Here is a 16,162-nt window from a genome sequence, read left to right as displayed (position 1 = left end):
AGCCAATGTGCAAAGTCAGCCCAATAGCGGGACCACCCTGAATAAAGAATAATTGGCATTTTTTATATCTGCAAAGTGTGCTTTCCATATATTAAAACAATTGACCCTCACAATGACCTCATGAGGTTGAGATTCCAAGTCAAATCATCCCCATTTTATAGCTAAGGAAACTAGAGCTCAGAGAAATGGTTTAGTTTACTGGATACAAAGCTGGACTTGGAGACTCAGTTTCCTCATCTGTAAAATGATGAGGGTTGGACTTGACCACTTCTGAAGTCTCTTCTGGCTCTAAATTTGTGCTCTTATGATTTGTCCATGGTCACACACCTACTAAGCCTCAGAGGCAGGTGTTAATGTTACCATTTTATAGATGAGAAAAACTGAGACCCAACTCGGGTGGTGTCAGACGCAAACTCAGTTCTTCCTGATCCCAGGTCCATTCACTGCAGGAGCCTGTATCCACTCACAGCCTCAAAAGGTAAAGGAAAGTTGAGGAGGAGGAAGGGGCAGGAAGGATCTTGGTTTGAGTCACAGAGTTTATATTGGCTTGCAGAGGAGTAGGAAACCAGCTTATCTGGAGGATGGGGGTCCTTGCTGTCAACAAGAGAAGCTCTATAATTAGCAGCAGATTACCGAATGCCCAATGGATAGCCAGTGAAGAACCAAAACTCGGGTTTGGGGGAAGGGGGGAAGTAGGAAATACTCACTTGTATTCCTCTAAAGACGCCATGAGTGTGTATTCTATATTGGGCTCCACAGAGAATCGGAGTGGCGTGGTTATCATTTTCATATCCTGTGGTATGGCTGCAAGCATAAAAAGAGAATTCATGAAGTTCCCAGCCCCCTCTTGGAGACACCAAGCTTCCAATCGAAGTGAGGAGATTCCTTTAGAAGCCCCCAAAACAGACATCTAGTTTTGTCTTTTGACCTAGGGGCGAGGGGTGGAAGGGAAAGCCAAACCAGCTTAAATGCAGTGCTGGGCCATTGGAGCAAACTGCTCATTCAGCCCCCTGGCCTTCTCTTTTCGTCCAGCCTCTAGCCTCCCTCATCAGCTGTGGCCTGGAGTGTGTGAGAAGTCCTCACCCCCCAGGGTCCATATCTGGGAGAGTGTGCCTCTCACGGGGTGAGCGGAAAGGACTCAGAGGGGAGAGCTACATTTCCAACTAAGATGTTTACCATCCAAACTGCAGACCCAGTGGGCGAGAGCATCTTAGGAATGAGCAGAATGCTTCAAGTTTAACTTTAAGTACCCTGGATTTTTGTCAGCACCTCATGACTCAGATGTTACCAGATAGCACCGAGAAAGTGATGACATTTACAAGGATAGATGCCGTGGCCTGAGCAGTGGGGATTACAAATTAGTGGCCTAGCTCCACATAACCCCTAGATCAGCTTCCCAGATTAGTTTAACCCTTTGTGCCTGATCCAGGCTGGGCCCAAAGATGAATCCCTGACACCCTCCTCTCCCCCCAAAAAAACATTAGCATAATCTCTTTCCCCCCCCAACCAAGGCATTCAGGAGAATCTAGGGGAGTTAAGAAAAACACTTGGGATGGGACAGATTCCTCCCACCAATCTACAAGCAAGGAAATGTTGGTGATTGATCTATAGAATCAGTGGGGACTGGGGGGGACAGTGAAAGCCATTGGGAATGTTCCCTTCAGGGTGGGCTGGCACAACGGACCCCATGTTGTATGCACCCCCACCCCAGCCCCAGCGGGTAGAGTTTGGATTCATAAATTAGCAGTGTCCCCGAATCCACATGCATGGTATAGGGGTAGAAGGCAGAACTCTGGAGTCAGAAAGACCTGGGTTCGTACCCTTCCTCCAACCCTAGAAGAAGTAGAAGCTTCATTTCCCACCATAAAACTTCCTAAGAAGCTACGTATTACTGATGTGGCCATGGGACTATCTCTTACCCTCAAGTTTCCTCATCCGCAAAATGGTGAGTTGGACTACATGACCTCCAGGGTTCCTATCTATGTTCCTGCCAGAAGCCAGAAAGGGCATAGAGATGTGTTTTAATGACTGACTCTCCCAAAGTCAGTTCTGTCATTTTTGCAGTTTTATCTGACTCTCTGGAACCCCATTTGGGGTTTTCTTGGCGAATATACTGGAATGGTTTACCATTTCCTTCTCGTTTTTAACAGATGAAGAAACTGAGGCATACAGGGTTAACTGACTGCCAAGGGTCACACAGCTAGTAAGTTTCTGAGACTAGATTTGAACCCGGGTCTTCCTGACTCCAGGCCCAGTGCTCTATCCACCAAGCCACCGAGCTGCCTGATTTTCTCAGTTGCCAAGGCCTAAAATCTGTGATGTCTTCCCTCTCCACCACCTCCCACATTCAATCAGTGGCCATAGTTCTATTGTCTCTACCTCAATGAAGTCTCATGGGTCTGTCCTTTCTTTTCCATTCCCAAGGCTATGACCTTCAATCTGGACCTAATCACCTCTTGTCTAGACCTTTACAACAGGATCCTAATTGGTCTTTCTGCTTCTGGTCACTCTTTTCTCTAAGGTATCCCTTCACACCATAGCCAAAATCATCTTCCCAATGCTAAGATGTCATGCCACTGATCTACTCAGACACCTCCGATGGCTTCCCATTGTTTAACCAATAAAATAGAAACTCCTCAAGCCTGGTGTTCAAAAGCCTCCTTGTGGTGGCTCCAATCAGTCTTCCCAGCTTAATTTTATGCACCTTCCCTTGACGTACTCTATCTTCTAACTAGTCTCCATTCACCGATCTCATCTTCAAATTGTGGTAGAGAGGAGATAACATTGCCTCTAGATTCAAATCCTGCCTCTGACACTGACTACCTGTATGACCATGAGTAAGCCATGTCACCTCCCTTGGCCTCAGTTTCCTCATCTGTAAAATGCAAGGATTGGACAAGGTAGCGTATGAGCCATGATTTCCCCCAACTCCATTCACCGACACACCCAACCCCTGCTTCAAAGAATGGATTGCCCCCCTCCTCCCCAATTTGTTGAAATTTTTCCCTTCCTTCTAGGTCTGGGTCAGGTATCATCTCTTCCCTGATGTTTTCTCTGATTCCTCACCCTGTCCCCTCCAGCTCCTCAAATCTTTCACACCTCTCAATTTGAGCCCTCCTAGACACTGAAAATTCATATTACATTTATTTCACAGGATCGTAAATATAGAGCCAGAAGAGTCACCTAAGTCCTCATTTTACAACTGAGGAAACTGAGGCCTCAAGAGGTGAAGTAACTTAAGGTCATAAAGGTAGTAAGAGGCAGAGCAGGATTTGAGCCCAGGTCCCAGGCTCCAAGCTCAGCACTTTGCATTACACCACACTGCCTATATGTCATATCCCCTCCTAAACAGCTAGAAGTCACCAGAGAATGTGTTGTTTGCTTTGCTCTTTATGCCCTAGGGGTAAATCATGGGATTTAGTGCCAGAACAAGCCTTAACAATAATCTAATTTAACTCCCTCATTTTATAGATAAGGAATTTGGAGGCCTTGAGAGGGGAAAGGAATGTCCACCAGGTAAACTGGAGACCCAACTATTGGAAGGGGTTTGGAGGAGGGGCCCCTGTAGAATTCTCCATTCAGTTCCAGTCCTGGGGTTTTAAAAAAGGCTCACCTGCCTTCTTGGTGTGAGATCATGATAACAAATCGTGTGTTGTATCTCTACTCAGCTATCTTTCAGAGGCAGCTAGGTGACCCAGTTGATAAAGCTCTAAACCTGGAGTATGGAAGACCAGAGTTCAAATCCAGCCTCAGTCACTTATTACCTGTGTGACCCTGGGCAAGTCACTTAACTGCTATCTGTCTCAGTTTCCTCAACTGTAAAATGTGGCAGATAATAATAATAGCACCTACCTCCCAGGGCTGATGAGAGGATCAAATGAAATAATATTTATAAAGTGCTTCGCTTAGCATCTGACACAATGTAGGTCCTTAATTAATGCTTGTTTTCTTACTGCCTTCACTTTCTCCGAGCTACAATCATCACCCATAAAAAACTCGGTTTTTCAAGGAGACAGATCAATACTGAAAAAGAACATAAAAAATAGAAGGCGGAGGAGAACTCACCACCCAGAGCATCCATCCACTGGGGAGTGACTGAGCAAACCATAGTATATAAGTTGAATGGACTATTATTATGCCAGAAGAAATGATGGATATGAAGAATTTAGAGAAAAACATGAGAAATCTCCAATGAACATAGGCAGAGTGAAGAAAGTCAACCCAAGAGAACAGCATGCACAATGACTATGACAATTCAAAGAAAAGAACACTAAAAAAGACGACTATCTCATTGAAAGGCCATGAGCAACACTGGTTTCAGAGAACTGATAACCAAGCACACCTCTCTGCACCTCTCCATAGAGAGACAGGGAGGAGGAGACAGACACAAGATGTTTCATGTGCTGGCAGAAATGTCTCTGGGCTTCCATTTAACTGTTTCTCTCTCTCTCTCTTTTTTTGGCAAGGCAATGGGGTGAAGTGACTTGCCCAGGGTCACACAGCTAGCAAGTGTCAAGTGTCTAAGGCCAGATTTGAACTCAGGTCTTCCTAAATCAGCGCCACCTAGCTGCCCCACATTTAACTGTTTTTGTTCTGTTTTGTTTTGTTTTGTTGCAATGGGAGATTCTAGTTTGGTCATGGGGTAAGAATATATCACGTAATTATTCTGGTTATAAAAAAAAAACAAAAAGGCATTTTTAAAAATCCAATTTAGTCTCTGCCATTACAAACTTGAGAACATTCTAATAATAATAACCAGCATTTGTATAATGCTTTAAAGTTAGCAAAGCCCCCTATATATGATAGCTCATTTGATCTTCTCAACAACCCTGTGAGGTAAGGGCTCTTATTATGCTTATTTTACAGATGGGGAAACTGAGGCACTGAAAGGGTTAAGTGATTTACATGTGACTAGCAAGTGTCTGAAGCAGAATTCAAATTCAGGTATTCTTGACTCCAGCGTTCCATCCATTGCACCACCCAACTACTTGGTGGCTCTTTGGGAAAAGGAGAGACCAGGTCAATGTCATGAGGAAAATAAATTAATATTGCTGGCCAAGTGTGCGTGGCCTAAGAAAGAGATGAAGTCATCAAAGCTCTAAGCTGATAAGGCCATGGAGCTCTTTCTGCCCTTTTGTTTAGCTCAGAATTCTACAGGAAGTGAGCCCATCGCCCCAGTGGACATCCTCAAAGGCGGAGTTTGAGGGACATTGTCCTGAGTGAGGAAACCAAAACATGAAATGATGAAAATGCAGAATGTTCCAAAATCCATGTTGTACTTGATTGTAAGCTCATTGCAAATAGGGATTATTTCATTCATTTTCTTTGTTTCCAGGCAAATAGCAGAAGCTTCGCAATGCTGGTTGATTGATTCACTCTAAACTGGGTCGGGTGATTGAGCTCAGGAGGACAATAAAGCAGCATTTCCCAGGTATGCTTTCATAACAACATTGAAGTAATAATAACAACTTCCATTTCTATGGTGTTTCAAGGCTTGCGAAGCACATTCCTTATAACAGCTCTGTGAGGCTGGTGGCGTCGCTATTTTTATCCCCATTTGCCAGATGAGCAAACTAAATCAGTTTCTTCTCCAGGAAATGTTTCTGGTCCCCTTGGTTGTTTGTCACAGGCACACACAATCATGGATTCAGAGCTCGAAAAGGACTAGAAGAGATCATCTAGGCCAATCCTCTTCTTTTTACAGTTAAGGAAACTGAGCCCCAGGGGGATTAAGGAACTCACTTGGCTAAGGTCTTCCAGATAGTAACAGAGGCAGAATTTGAAGCTCTTGACCTGAAAGCCAATGCTCTTTGCGCTGTGATAGTATGATAGTATTCACTCTCACCTCTTCAAATTATCAAGCATATACTGACCTTTCTGACTCCAAAGCTAGTGCTCATGTCAAACTTCCTCTAAGCTCCCGCCACATGTGTAAGACCCCAGTGATTCAAAGACAAAACAGGACATATCTCCTACTTGGAAGGAGCTTATAGTATAATAGGGAGGGAAGAATGGACACAAGTAGCTGTGACAGGGAAGATATCAGAAGGATCAGGCAAATTGAAAGAAGAAATCTGAGGAGGAAGTGATCAGCTTCATGTGGGGAAGGGGTAATCAGGGAAGGCTTCCTGTGGGAGGTAACAGCTGAGTTGGGCCTTGAAGGAAGGAAAGAACTAAATTACACTGAGGGAGATCTATTCCAGCAGGTGTGTGAAAGTGTGAACAAAAATTCAGAGAGGACAGGACAAGAATATCACATGCCGAGGAGTCCAGTATGGCTAAAACACAGAAGATCAGTGGGAAATAAGAGATGAAGGCAGGTGTGAGGCAGAGGGCGGAGAACCTTAAAAGCTATGATCCAGAGTCTATATTTTATTTGATAGGCAATGGGAATTCATTGGGAGATTTTTTTTTTTTAAACAAAACACTGATGTCTAAGTGGCCTATTAGGGAGATTATTCTTTCGACAGGCAATGTATTTGGAGTCAGAAGACCTGACTTCTCCTTTCATCTCTGCCACTTATCTGTATTACTTTAAGCAAGTAACACAATCAAGTCACTTAAATCCTCTGGACCTAAATGCCCCACCTAGAGTCAGGAAGACCTGAGTTCAAATCTGGCCTCTGACATTTACTAGCTGTGTGACCCTGGGCAAGTCATTTAATCCTGTTCTCCTCAGTTTCCTCATCTGTAAAATGAGCTGGAGAAGGAAATGGCAAACCATCCCATTATCTTTGCCAAGAAAACTCCAAAAGGGGTCACAGAGAGTTGAAAACGATTGAAATATTACTTAACAACAATAAAAGCCTTCTCTTCTGCAAAACGAGCGTGTTAGGCTAAATGAACAGTAAGGTTCCTCCTAACTCAAAATCTATGGCCTCTTTATTCTGTATATACTTAGGTATTCAGATGTTATCTTTTGTTATAGAATACAAAGTCTTTGAGGGCAGGGAATCTTTCATTTTTTGTCTCTCTATGCCAAGGTTCAGGTGTTGTTCAGTCGTTTTTCAGGCATTTTGTGACCCCATTTGAGGTTTTCTTTACAAAGACACTGAAATGGTTTGCCATTTCCTTCTCCAGCTCATATCACAGATGAGGAAACTGAGACAAACAGGGTGAAGTGACTTGCCCAGGGTCACACAGTTAACAAGTGTCTGAGGGCCAGGTTTGAACTCAGGAAGAGGAGTCTTCCTGACTCCGGGCCCAGAGCTTTATCCACTTTGCCACCTCGCTGCCCCAAGGTGCAATGCTTGTCACATATTAAGTATGTAATAAATGCTTGATTAGTAGATAATCCTGGATAATTAGTGGATAATGACCTGGGTTGAACATCCCAGCTCTGCCTCTTACTATGTAATATGATGGAGTCACTTGCTTAGAAACCAACAGCAATGTCAGCTTTTGTCAACAGGGGGCAGCTACCAGGGTCATTTTTCACTGGTGACCCAGAGGTGTTTGGGAACTGAATGTGGCCTTGCTCTCATGGACATCTAGGTTATGTAATATGTATGGAGGCATGGTGCCAGGATGCTGGTCCATTGGGCCATCATTAGCTTCCTGTTTTACTATTTCATATTTCTTTGTAGGAAACAATATTTTGTTCATCTTTAAGGCTTATGGTAAAGGATTGGATTGGGGGTGGGCTGGGGTGGGCTGGGGTGGGCTGGGGAGGGAATCCCTTGACATGCCCTCCTCAGGATGCCTAAATTGCCATTCTGTGACTCAAGATTTATGTTGCTATGAATAAAAATCATGCCTAACCAGCAAAAAAAATTTAGTAATTTCGGTAGCTGTTACAAGGGTTGCTCAGGACAAACAAAGCAAAATGAACCTTCAAATCAACCTTGCAATTCATAATGTAAAAATATCACAAGCAGGAATTCCGCCAAATTCCTCTGAGGATGAGGGGAGCAATCAGGGAAGTCTTCCTGTAGGAAGTAGTGGCTTCTAGAGTGTTAAAGCCCCCACAGAATGAAAACTCCTTGAAGACAAGGTCAGTTTATTTTTTGATCTTTGTATACCCAGCATCTACCATAGTAACCTGGAACATGGGAGGTGCTTAATAAATGCTTGTTGATTGACTGAAAAGAGTTCCCGCACTAAATTTTTATGTTCTCTAAATTTTAGTACTCTGAAGCAAAGACCCATTTAGCTCACTCTCATTATGTCTTTGCTAAGCAGCGCTTGTATGTGATTCTTCTAAATAAAAATAACTAACATAAAATAGCACCTACTATGTGCTAGGTTCTGTGCTGAGTGCTTTACAATTATTATCTCATTTGATACTCCCAACAACCTTGGAAGATAAGTGCTAGTATTATACCCATTTTATAGAGGAGGAAACTGAGGCAAGCAGAAGTTAAGCCTGTCACCTAGCTGTCCCAAGAAGAATAATCCAAATTGCTCATGGTTTTTTGTAAGCACTTTCTCCTGATCATAGGAAGGCAATAAAGGAGCAAGAATAGTTATCAGTCCACCATACATCTAGTGACTTCATTTCCTACAATAGTCTGAACCTGTCCTTAGATATTTTTTTCCTAGGCAGTTGAAAAATAAACCAAGGAAAACTTGCCTCAGTCTGCCCTTGTAGTTTGTAAAAGCAGGACCCATATAACATGAATTCAAATCTCTGAGTCATTGAGCATTCAACTATAGCCCAGAAGACCCTTAATACATGGATGATAGATTTTTAAAAATAATAACAATAATAATAATTTAGATCTTCCACAGAACATGAGAAGAGTTTTTTTCTCTAAAAAAAAAATCAGATATAACCCTACAGATGAGGAAAAGCAGAGCTGTACCCAAGAACCAGATCAATGGGAAATGTTGAAAATAAAAAGTACTTTCTGAAAACAATTAGCATTTCATATGAATATTCAAAAAGGAAAAACCTGGGGCCTGCAATCTCTCTCACACACTTTCTGTTATTGGCTAGGGAAGTCTCAGCTCTCCCATTCTTAAACATGGGGGTGGTGACATCTTGTCTTCACCTGGTTATTGTCTCCAATTAGGATGAAAGCAAGCACCATGGGAAGATTCTAGGCTCGGGTACATCCTGGGAAATGGAATTCAGGCTCTGAAGCCTCATCTCTGGAATTGGAAGTATGAGCCTCTGCCCACCCCATTTTCTTTTGCCTTTTTTTCAGTAGTGTAGGGAGTTCCTGGAAGACCTGCCTTCATAGACACACGTCAGCTCCCCCTTTTGCACCTAAGGTTTCCAGAAAGTTCTCTAGAGCACTGAGGAGTCATGTGACGTGCCCAGGGATTCAGACAGTATGTGTCAGAAATGGAACTTGAACCCTGACCTTCCTGACTTTTGAGGCGAGGACTTTTATCTCCTACACTACATTCTCTCTCTTTCTCTCTCTCTCTCTCTCTCTCTCTCTCCTTCCTTCCTTCTTCTCTGTTTCTGTCTCTTCCTTATTTATAGCTATATAATCTCTATATAATCTCTCCCTGTCTCTCTGTCTCTGTCTCTTCCCCATTTGTATCTATGCCTCCTTCCCTCCTTCCATTCATCTCTCTCTTTCTGTCTCTTTCTCTCTTCCCCATTTGTACCTATATCTCTTTCTCTTCATCATCATCATCATCATCTTCTTCTTCTTCTTCTTCTTCTTCTCTCTCTTTCTCTCTCTCTCTCTCTCTCTCTCTCTCTCTCTCTCTCTCTCTCTCTCGCCCCCCTGGAAAAATAGGCTATAGCCAAAGTGTGAAATGTCAAGTAAAAAAAATTTTCATTTCATCCTAAAGCAATAGACAACCATTGGATCTTCTTATATGGACAAGTGGCATGGACAGACTTGGGCTTTATGAATATCTATTTAGTATCTGTGTAGGGAATCAGTTGGAGCAGGGAGAGAGAGACTAGATGCAAGGAGACCAATGAGAAGACAATTGCAATAGTCCAGGGAAGAGGTGATAAAGGCTTTGACTAGGTTGTTGTAGAGTAAGAGAAAGGAAACAGACGAGGGAAATGCTGGGAAAGTGGAACGGACAAAAGACTTGGCAACCAATTGGATATGGGGGTGGAAAGAACCATGGATGTCATCTAGTCCAATGCCCTCATTTCACGTAAGAGGAAACTGAGGCTCTCCTGCCTCCAAGTCCAATACTCTGAAGCACTCAGGACAAACAAAGCAAAATGAACCTTCAAATCAACCTTGCAATTCATAATGTAAAAATATCATAAGCAGGAATTCCGCCAAATTCATTTGAGGATGAGGGGAGCAATCAGGGAAGTCTTCCTGTAGGAAGTACTGGCTTCTAGAGTGTGAAATTGCTTTGTATTATTTTGTGTTGCAATGGATCCCTAAAATACAATGGATAAAGTCTTTGAGAACTGGAACTGTTTTTGCTTCTGTTTTGGTCTTTGTATGGAGTTCTCACATGGTATCTTTTAAATGGAAAAGAATTCCATTCTTTCTCTAAGGGATTTTTTGAAAACCATCATTTTTGGGGAAAGGGAAATCTTGACTAGAATGGAAATCTAAAGGTAAAGATGGCAAATTTTGAGATAATTCTGCTTGTAGAAGTAGTCCCTTCTTCCAAACTCACCACCTTGTCCTTTGAACTAGTATGTACCTATTTCACATTGAAATCAGGGACTTGGATATGAAGAACAAAAGAATGGCCCTGCTCATTATCAATAGGGGATAAAAACTGTAGAAATAATTTGATAGCTGTTCTGAACAGAGGAGTCAAACATACCTGATGTATGTGGTAGCATCCTCACCCACCCATGGCCCAACCATATTAAAATATAATTGGGCAATATTTAACAAAATCAGGAAAACTACAATAGAACATAGACAATGCCAATATGTGGTTTTCTAAGTCAATTTTTAACACCACTGCTGTAGAACATCTGTTTGCTGGAACATTTTTTTCCTAGTGCCTTCTCTACCTACATTGTTCCTAAAGGCAAAAAGCAATACTTTAAATCATTCTACAGGAGTATGCACAGCATACTTCCTGCTGGTAAGTCTTTAGAAAGGTTTGAAAGGAAGAGACAGGTATCTAACTTTGGACTGAGAGTACTTAAGCTCATAGGACTTAACCCTGGATGGAATCTTAAAGATCATCTTCTCTAATCCTCTCAATTTAAAGATGAGGCAATTGGAGATGAGATAAGTTAAGTGTCTCGACCAAGGTCACGTAGCTAAAAAGTAGTTGAGCTGGACAAGAAACGATGAGCAGACAGATTTCACAGAAACCTGGAAAGACTTTCATAAACTGATGCAACGTGAAGACAGCAGAACCAGGAAAACAATTATACACAGTAATAGCAATATTGTACAGTGAGGAATTGTAAATGACTTACCTATTCTCAGCAATACAATGATCCAAGATAATTCTGAAGGATTCGTGACAAAAAATGTTATCTGCCTCCAGAGAAAGAATTGATAGTCTGAATGCAGATTGAAGCACACCATTTTTTTTTTGCTTTCTTTCTCTTTTTTGGTTTTGTTTTGTTTTAGTCTTCTTGTACAAAATGACTAATATGGAAATGTTTGACATAATTGCACATGTATAACCTATATCAGATTGCTTACCATGGGAGGGGCAATAGAATTTGGAACTCAAAACTTTAAAAAAAAAAGAAGTTAAAATTTGTTTTAATATGTAATTGGGGAAAATTTTAAATATTATTAAAAAGAAAAAGGGGGACAAAAGAATAAATAAGATTGAAAACATTCTGGAAAGTGTTAGCACACTTTGGGAATCTTGTCAAATTATTTAAGATGAGAACTCACTAATAGTCTGTATGTTAATGTTTGCTAGGGTAAATTGTCTGTAAATTGGGCAAATAGTCTAAACTGAATAAGAGCCCAGAAAGAAATGAGTGGGGAAAGGGAGCAAAGTGGGACAACAGAAAAGAGGGAAGTGGGGGGTTGGTGAAGCTACTGAATTAGTCTACTGTAAGTGAGAGAAACAAGGGACTCAGCATTAAATCATAACCGGCCATTTCCTATTCCACAAACCCAGGAGTCTCATCCTTTCTTCTCCACATTATGGCTAACAGACCTCAGCCAAGCTGAAGACAAGAAGATAATTAATGAAGAACCTAAGACCAAACAGAACTGCATTAGAAGAGAAATCAAGGACTATGGAGAAGAGAGGGGAGTCAGGGATGTGGATTTTCATCGAGGAAAACTCTTCTCCATCTTTGCCCAAAGCCCCTCAGGAGCCACTTAGAAACAGACCATTCATTTTCAAGATGTAAATCTCTTGGAAGGGTACCTTATGTTCACAGAGTCTGAGATTGGAGGTGCTGGGCTGTGTATTGTAACTCTTGGCCAGAAGAGACAGATAACTCATTTGGCAAAGATTCTTAGTGATGAGACCATGTCTAGCTCTGATTTTCTACAGATTCTACAGTCTTGGCTCTACCAAAACGTCAGCCTTGTTTTTACCATAGATCACTCATCTCAATTTTCTCTCTCTCTCTCTCTCTCTTTTTCTTCTCTCTCTCTCTTTCTCTTCTTTCTCTCTTTCTCTTCTCTCTCTCTGTCTTTCTCTCTCTCTCTCTTCTCTTTCTCTCTTCTCTCTCTCTCTCTTTCTCTCTCTCTCTCTCTCTCTCTCTCTCTCTCTCTCTCTCTCTCTCTCTCTCTCTCTCTCTCTCTGTGTCTCTCTTCTTTTTGGTTTTTTCCTCCTTGAAAGCATCCACAGGTCAAATACTCTGTGCTCCTAACAGGCTATGAACTTCTTGGACACAGAAGGGAACATTTGTTCTGCTCCATACTCCATCCATATTTCCATTGTGTTCGATTTCCCACTCCCCCTTCCCAAATCCCTGGAGGATAACCTCTTCCTCATTTTAATAGCTTGGACCCCAGTCAAGGTTGATGTGTTTCTCCATTTTGCAGGATATTTTCTTCAGAAAAAACAAAACAGTATCTAACAGTGTTAGTTTAACAGCCTGGGCTTTTTTTTTTTAAGCCTTTAGAAACCAGAACCCATGAAGAAAATGGAGGAAAGATGGTTCCTTTTTAAAACTCCAAATTGAACAGAAAAGCAAAGTATTTTTAAAATTACACATAATGGTGGGTTATGCCACAGAAATAATCCCCTTGAAACTCATCCTTCCTTAAGAGTCTCACTTTTTCAAAATCTAATAATGTTTTGGTGGGGCAATGGGAGGCAACGAGCCTCCTAAAATATCTTATGCCTGCCTTGAATTCAGTCAGAAATAGCACATTCTATATTGGCAGCCATAAGAAATGCCTGTTATTGGCTTCCAAAGGCAGCACAGGCTTGACCGCCAATCAATAAATGGATCAACAGGCATTTATCAAGCATTTTGTCACGTGCCCTATAACAATGTTACACCCCTGCTCACCACATTGTCTCTGGCATAAAATACAAATTCCTAGATCTGGCACCGAAGACCTTCCTCCTTTGGGCTCTCTCTGATGTTCCCAGATTTATTTCATGTTATTCCCCTTCACACATGCCACGTCCTAGCCAGACTATTCCCCGAGCTTGCCATGCCATCTCCTGCCTCTTCTGTGTACTCATATGGACCAGGTTCAGCGCTCGCAAGGTAGGCATCCTTATTCCTGCCTTTTAGAACACATCCTCCATTAAGGCTCAGTTCAAGCACCACTTCTTACATGTGCATGCCCATGTTCTCCTGGTTTAAATGGGTTCTCTTCAAATATTCCAGCTATTTCAAACTTCTATTTTAAAATCCAGGTCACAGGCTAAAGTTTTGTTTGCTTTTTAAAGACAAGCACCTCTAACTCTCTTCATCGTGGTTATCTGATACATAATTTTATCACAAAGATATTTCTGTAGCACTAAGGGAGAAGGGCTTCTGCGTTCGATATCGCAGGCAATAAAGGTTTACGCCAAGATCTCCACAGTCAAAGCAAAAAGTTGAATTGGACCAATTCACTGACGAAATCAGATATTTTTTTTTCTGTCAAGATTATGCAGACAATTACCTTTGATCTTCTGCCTTGGCATCTTGGCTTTTATGATGCAAATATGTAATTTTCAAAATAGAAATAGTAATAGAGATTCACAGTGGCATAAAATCACAAATCTATAACGTGCCCAAAGAAGTCAGGCTGGTGATCTCTAAATCCCTTCCAGCTTGGACATTCTATGGTCAAAGGCCCCTTGCATCTCTGACATGCTATGTTCTTTGTTTGAAGGTTTGCTTTCTATTCTGACATTCCACATTCCATATTCTAATGTCCCACCGAATTCTGCCATTGCACATCCTATGCTCTAGCGTCCTCTAGCTCTGACATTCTGGGTTCTGGCTTCTAAGGTCCCTCCCAGCTCTGACACTCTGTATTCTAGGTTGTAAGATTCCTTCCAGCTCTGACATAATATGATCCTTGTTCTCAGAACCCTTCTATTTCTCCAACAGCCCACACTCTGTTTGTTTATTTGTATATACTTATACACACAGTATTGTCTCCCCTCTAGTATAAGCTTTTTGAGGGTAGGAATGTTTTCGTTGTTGCCTCTCTTCAGACGTGATAGACTCCTATAGTGCATAACAACAACAACAATACAATAATAATAAAAGCTGTAATTTAAATAGCACTTTAAAGTTTGCAAAGTGTCGTACCAATATTATCTCATTTTGTCCTCACAACAACCCAGAGAACTGGTTGCTATTGTCATCCCCATTTTATAGATGAAGAAACTGAGGTAGACAGAAATTAAGTGACTTGCCCAGGGTCACACAACTAGTATGTGTCTGATGTGGGATTCAAACTCAGGGCTTTCTGACTCCAGATTTAGCACTCTCCACAATGCCTGACACATAGCACAAACTTAAAAACATACTTGCTAACTGATTGAATGGTTGATTAATCGTCCTAAGGACCTTTCTGAGATCTAACATTCTATTATTCTATGAAAGGAAGTTACCTAAAGGTGCTGATCCAGAGCTCAGTGGAAAGTACCGGAGTAACACGAGTCAGAGAATTGGGGTTCATCTGTTCTGCTGCTTACTCTGTGGAGGGCATAGGGAAGTTGTTTAACTTCTTTGAACCCTACTTTTCTCATCTGTAAATCTAGGGATGGTAGGCTGCCTCCCTCACAGGAGTTTGTGGACGTCAAATGAGGTAATGCAGGCCATGTGCTATATAATGGGAGCGAATGATATTTATTTATTCAAATAACTGTCTTTACGCAGCAAGTTTAGACTGCTAGATAGCGCCACAGTGCCCAAAGCTCTGGATCTGGAGTCAGGAAGACCCGAGTTCAAATCCTGCATCACATACTAGTTGTCTGACCCTGGATAAGTCACACAACATCTGTTTGCCTCAGTTTCCTCATCTATAAGATGGGAATGATAATAGCACCTACCCCCCCAAGTTGTTGTGAGGACAAAGTGAGATAATATTTGTAAAGCACTCTGAAAACCTTGGAGTGTTAAACTATAAATTCCAGCTACTATTGCTACTGTTGTTGTTGTCATTGTTGGTGCTATTGGACACTACTTATAGGAATCTATGGCTTCTGAATACAGTGCGTATGCAGGAATCATCTTGCATTTCAATAGTCCTTTTTCCAAATGTATTTAATCCACCAAGAACTATGGCATAATTAAGCAAATGTATTTTTAAAACCCTAAGCCTTTTCGTCTAAATAGCATAGAAGAAGGAAAACTAACGAATAGCAATTATAATAATAGTAACATTTATAAGTTTTAATTATATAATTATATTTATCATAATTTAATTTGAAATTACATTTATTATGTAATTCATAATTATATTAATTATAATTATAAATAAAATAGTCATAATTATAATAAATATAATTTTATAATTCTTTAAGATTTGCTGAAGAATATGTACTTCATCCTAAATATATATGTATATACATAGACATACATACATACTCAATAGGATTAGTTATAGATACATACACATATATCTATATATATATGTATGTTTAATAAGTCCTATTGGATTACTGCATCAGATACTATATTCAATTGGTCAAATATTAGATCATAGCAGTGATCCTTTAAAGTTACTGGATTTCTTGGTAGTTCCTTGCCCACTCACCCATCTTTTACCTTTGCAAATTTCCAAAATCCCTTGTATAATTTGTTTAAGTCCTGAATGGTATTGGGAAGTATAAAACATGAAAAACATGGAACACTTCACAATGACCTTCAGCCTTTTCTGTG

At 41.1% G+C, this 16,162-nt stretch overlaps 1 protein-coding gene across 1 annotated transcript in view; it reads right to left on the bottom strand.

Annotated features, from left to right (window-relative positions):
- Nucleotides 1-16,162, bottom strand: part of WT1 (Wilms tumor 1) — a 66,551-nt gene that overhangs the window by 19,864 nt on the left and 30,525 nt on the right. The window contains exon 5 of the mRNA XM_027837839.1: nt 708-804. Within this exon, the coding sequence (XP_027693640.1) occupies nt 708-804 (97 nt within the window). The remainder of the gene's footprint in view (nt 1-707; nt 805-16,162) is intronic.

The sequence above is a fragment of the Vombatus ursinus genome, unplaced genomic scaffold, assembly GCF_900497805.2.
Source record: "Vombatus ursinus unplaced genomic scaffold, bare-nosed wombat genome assembly UNPS02014822.1, whole genome shotgun sequence".
NCBI classification, from domain to species: domain Eukaryota; kingdom Metazoa; phylum Chordata; class Mammalia; order Diprotodontia; family Vombatidae; genus Vombatus; species Vombatus ursinus.
This window is presented reverse-complemented; position numbering and strand designations above follow the sequence as displayed.